Source organism: Chinchilla lanigera, unplaced genomic scaffold (assembly GCF_000276665.1).
Source record: "Chinchilla lanigera isolate Chin_1 unplaced genomic scaffold, ChiLan1.0 scaffold00049, whole genome shotgun sequence".
Classification (NCBI taxonomy): domain Eukaryota; kingdom Metazoa; phylum Chordata; class Mammalia; order Rodentia; family Chinchillidae; genus Chinchilla; species Chinchilla lanigera.
In genome coordinates, this window is record NW_004955450.1 from 3,893,622 (window position 1) to 3,897,459 (window position 3,838).

Genomic DNA, 3,838 nt, shown 5'->3' on the forward strand with positions numbered 1-3,838 from the left:
GCCAGCAGCTCTGGGAACAGCGCGGTGCGGTTGGCGTAGGCGCTGCCCTGGTCACGGCCGTCGGCGAAGCTGTGCACCAGCTGCTTGGTGTCGGTCACCTGCCAGGTGAGGTTGAGCTGTGCAAGGCTGAAGTCGGGATCCGGGGAAAAGGAGCAGCGCAGGGTGGTGTCGGCGCCCACCAGGGCCACCACGGGGTCCTCAGGCACGTGGACGTCCAAGGCTCCTGTGGGCGGGGCGATAAGGAGGGCGGGGTGATGAGGAGGGCAGGGTCTCCTGGCCTCCCTCTTCATTTTTCCATCAGTAACTTTTTTTTTTTTGAGACATGGTCTCGCTGGTCTTGAACTTACTATGTAGCCCAGGCTGGCCTCGAACTTGCAGCGATCTTCCTGCCTCAGCCTCACAAGCGCTGAGATTACAGGTGTGCATCACCACGCCTGGCTTAGTACTCACAATTTTTATAAATTGAGAAGGGAAGTCTAACAAAGATGCATATTAATAGCTATTTTGTTTGAATGAGAGAGGATCACAAGTGTTTTTTCTTTTCTTCCTAAATACTAGTTTTGTTTTGTTTTTTTAACAGGAAAGCATACCCATGTTTTAGATATGGTCGTAAGGCATGAACTCCATAAAGTGACAGAAAGCCAGGATGAAAGCCGGTGTGGGAGGGACCAAAGGAGAGGAGACAGTAGATGGGGAGACCGGGTCTGACGCTCTCAGGACAGAATCCATGGAAAGTTTAGAAAGAGGGCGTTTATTTATGGTATTTTCACTGTGGATTAACAGCTAGTTTCTGCAGTGCACAGAGATCTCTAAAGGCCTTAAACTGGTCTTGGATCTCTTCCTCAGGCCCCAGGAAAACTCAGTCCATCTGGGACAGGGTGCCCGGTGGGGGGGACATCTGGGGCGCAGAGCTGCGGTTACCTAAATGAAGCCCTTTCTAGAGAAAAAGCTGCACCACCTCGGCGGGACCACAAGATGGCATCAGAGACCTGGCTTTGTCTTGCCATGGAGGACAAGGTCTATTGATAGAGTGCAATTAAGGTTGGGAGAGAAAGGGGTGAAGTGTCCTGTGCTGTTTTCTACAAGTCAGGAAACCCTTACAGAAGAGGTCGCAGTTAGTCCTCAGTACTCACATTCCCATTTTACAGTCAGGACGTGGAGGCTAGAAAGGAAAAGGAGGTTGCGCTTGGGTCCCAAGGGTGGAAATGAGAGCGGGTTTGGCAGGAGCCCAGGTGGGGGTGGGCACGCTGGACTCGCAATGCCACGGTCTGTGTCGCTGCGCTCACCTGCGAGGCAGAGGCACAGCATGCCCAGGGCTGCGCCGACGCGCACACCCCTGCCGGGGCCGCCCGGTCCACGCCGCATCTTCCTGTGAGGCAGCTGACAGCTGGGCTCTCCGCGGTGAAAGGCTGGCCCAGCCTGCAGGGAAGAGGAAGTGAGGTCTTTGTGGCCAAAGGTTCTCCCCAGGGCCTCTCTCACCAAAGGGCCCCAGGACCAGCTGCCCCCGGGGAGGTCCTGCTGCGCATACCCCAGGCTTCCCTGTTGAGAGATGCTGGTAAGATGCTGGCGGCGGGGAGGGTGCGCAGAGCCGGTGGGCTAACCTTGACCCTGACGATGTGAGTGTCCAAGACGATGGAGGAGAGGGCCCACCCGCCAGCAAGGAGCCAGTGGGCAGAGGAGGAACCAGGCCGCAGCCAGACTCAGGGAGGAACCAGAGCTGTGCACTGCGGCCCGAAGCAGCTAGGAGCCACCACGCGTTCCTGAACAGAGAAACGGCATGGCCAGGGCTGAGCTTCCTATAGCTTAATCTGACAGTGTGTGCTGGATGCATGAGAGGGGCTGGGTAAAAGTGGCTGCATCTGAGGATGCGGACCCCCAGCTGACCAGGAAGGGCCTTCACTGGGGCAGAGAACGTGGAGGGTTCCATGTGAGGCACGGAACAGGCAAGGTTGGTGCAGAAGCTCCCAGGGCAGAAGAGTTTGAGGGGGCTGCCGGGTGCGTGAGGGGGACTTGAGAGATCAAACGCATGTGTGCCGAGTGACCAGGACTGATCAGAAATGGAAGACGCTGGGAGTACGGCTGAGCCTGGAGGCTGGAGTTAGGGCCCTATATGAGAGGCAGAGCTGCGGCCACAGGTCACGCTGGGCCAGGCAGGGCTCCCCGACTTCCCTGGGTCCACCCTACTTCCGACCTGGCCTCTGCTGAGGCACCCAGGCTGAGCAGGCTGCATGCACGTCCGCCCTGTGCCGCACAGCCGCTGCTCCACTGCTCCGCCACCTCCTGCTCAAGCCGCAGGACCAGCGGCCACCGCCGGGTGCTGAGAATAGGAACACCTCGCTTCCCCCCACGCCCCGGACACAAGCTGCACCACCTGGCTGTGCTTTTGCAGGACAAGAAGAAAAAAAAAAAAAGAGTCCAGAGAAGTGACTTTGGCGTATCCTGTCCGCTGCCAGTTGGCATAGCTGAGAGCCCAGTCCTGCCTTCCCCGTCTGCCCTGCCACGGAGCACACCTCCCCCTCACGGAACCACAGCCTCCGTACCAGTCCCTGCACCCTCAGCCGCCCTGGGTGCATCCTGCCCCCGCCCCCCCCCACACACATACCCAAGACATCCAGCGGGGAAACCCTGACAGCCACTTCCTTTCCAGACGCTTCCGGTCCCACATCCCGCAGCCTCAAAGCCTCAGCGCCTGCTGGCTCAGCAGCCTTCCGCACCATTCACAAAGGAACCCTCGGCGGGCACCACATCCTGCCCTGTGGCGAGGGCCACCCCAGCCCACAGGAAAGCCCAGCAGGCAGCTGCCCGCCGCGAGCATCTGTGTACAGGAAGCCCCGGGCTAAGGACCGAGGAGACCCTGCTGCCGTGCTGGTCTCCGCCCCCTCCCCGCCCCCAGCCGCATCCCTCTTCCCTCCACTGGTTTTCCTGTCCCTTACTCGGCCTGCTAACTCCACTTTTCCCACCAACCTCGGTCTCTCCGGGCCTTCTTTTAAGACGGGAATCCGCTCACCGCCTAACCCTGCCCGAGACCCTCCCACGGCTTCCCGCTAACTCTGCGAGTAAACCCAGCTTCCCCTGCAGCCCCTTCTCACCGCTGCTCCACGCGGAAAACCTGTTCCTCCTGCCCCCAGGGTTTCCCACAGAGGCTACTGCTCACGTGATTTATGGGGAGCAGGGGGCACCTCTCCTGATCAGACCTACCGGGGCTCCCCAAAAGCTGAGCTGTCCTTTGCTCCAGCGGGAATACGAGGGGGCTCCCAGGGGTGGGCACTGGGTTTGCTCCCTGGTTCTTTTCCTAAACTTGGGACCCGGCAGCCCACCCTGGGGACTTCTGGGGAATCCGTGGCACCAAGAACTCCCAGCCAACAGCTGGGCCCCAGGGCACCGGAAACCTGATAGGGAAACACCTCTCAGAGGCAAGGTGGCATTTGGGGATCAGAAGGGTGGCCTGGAGACAGGAAGCCAAGTCATAGCCCATCTGGACAGATAGCACCAGTACATTGAGCTGCATGGTACTGGGGCCTCCCAGGGCAGACTTCACGTGGAATGCAGGCCACCCTGACTACCTCACGTGGAATGCAGGCCACCCTGACTACCTTTCCTGCAACGGGGAATCCTCCTCCCCAGGCGGGCCCTCCCTCCTCCTCCTTCCTTCCTCCCCCTGGATCCCAGCCCCAGCCAGCCCCAGGACCTCCCTGGACCCCTGCCAAGAAGACCACAAAGGGTGTTGGCTTTCCAGAGAGAAGAAGAGAGACCAGGCCACCCATACCCAGGGGGCACTGCGGGTGCCTCCAACCTACACAGTGAAACACAGGCGGCCCCAGGATGTGATCCAAGATGC

At 59.7% G+C, this 3,838-nt stretch overlaps 1 protein-coding gene across 1 annotated transcript in view; it reads right to left on the bottom strand.

The window, feature by feature from the left end:
- Window positions 1-2,795, bottom strand: part of Cd276 (CD276 molecule) — a gene marked incomplete in the record, with an annotated part of 11,980 nt that extends 9,185 nt beyond the window's left edge. Inside the window, 3 exon segments of the mRNA XM_013519040.1 lie at window positions 1-223; window positions 1,287-1,419; window positions 2,603-2,795. Coding sequence (XP_013374494.1) covers window positions 1-223; window positions 1,287-1,419; window positions 2,603-2,665 — 419 coding nt within the window.
- Between the last annotated feature and the right edge of the window lie 1,043 nt (window positions 2,796-3,838).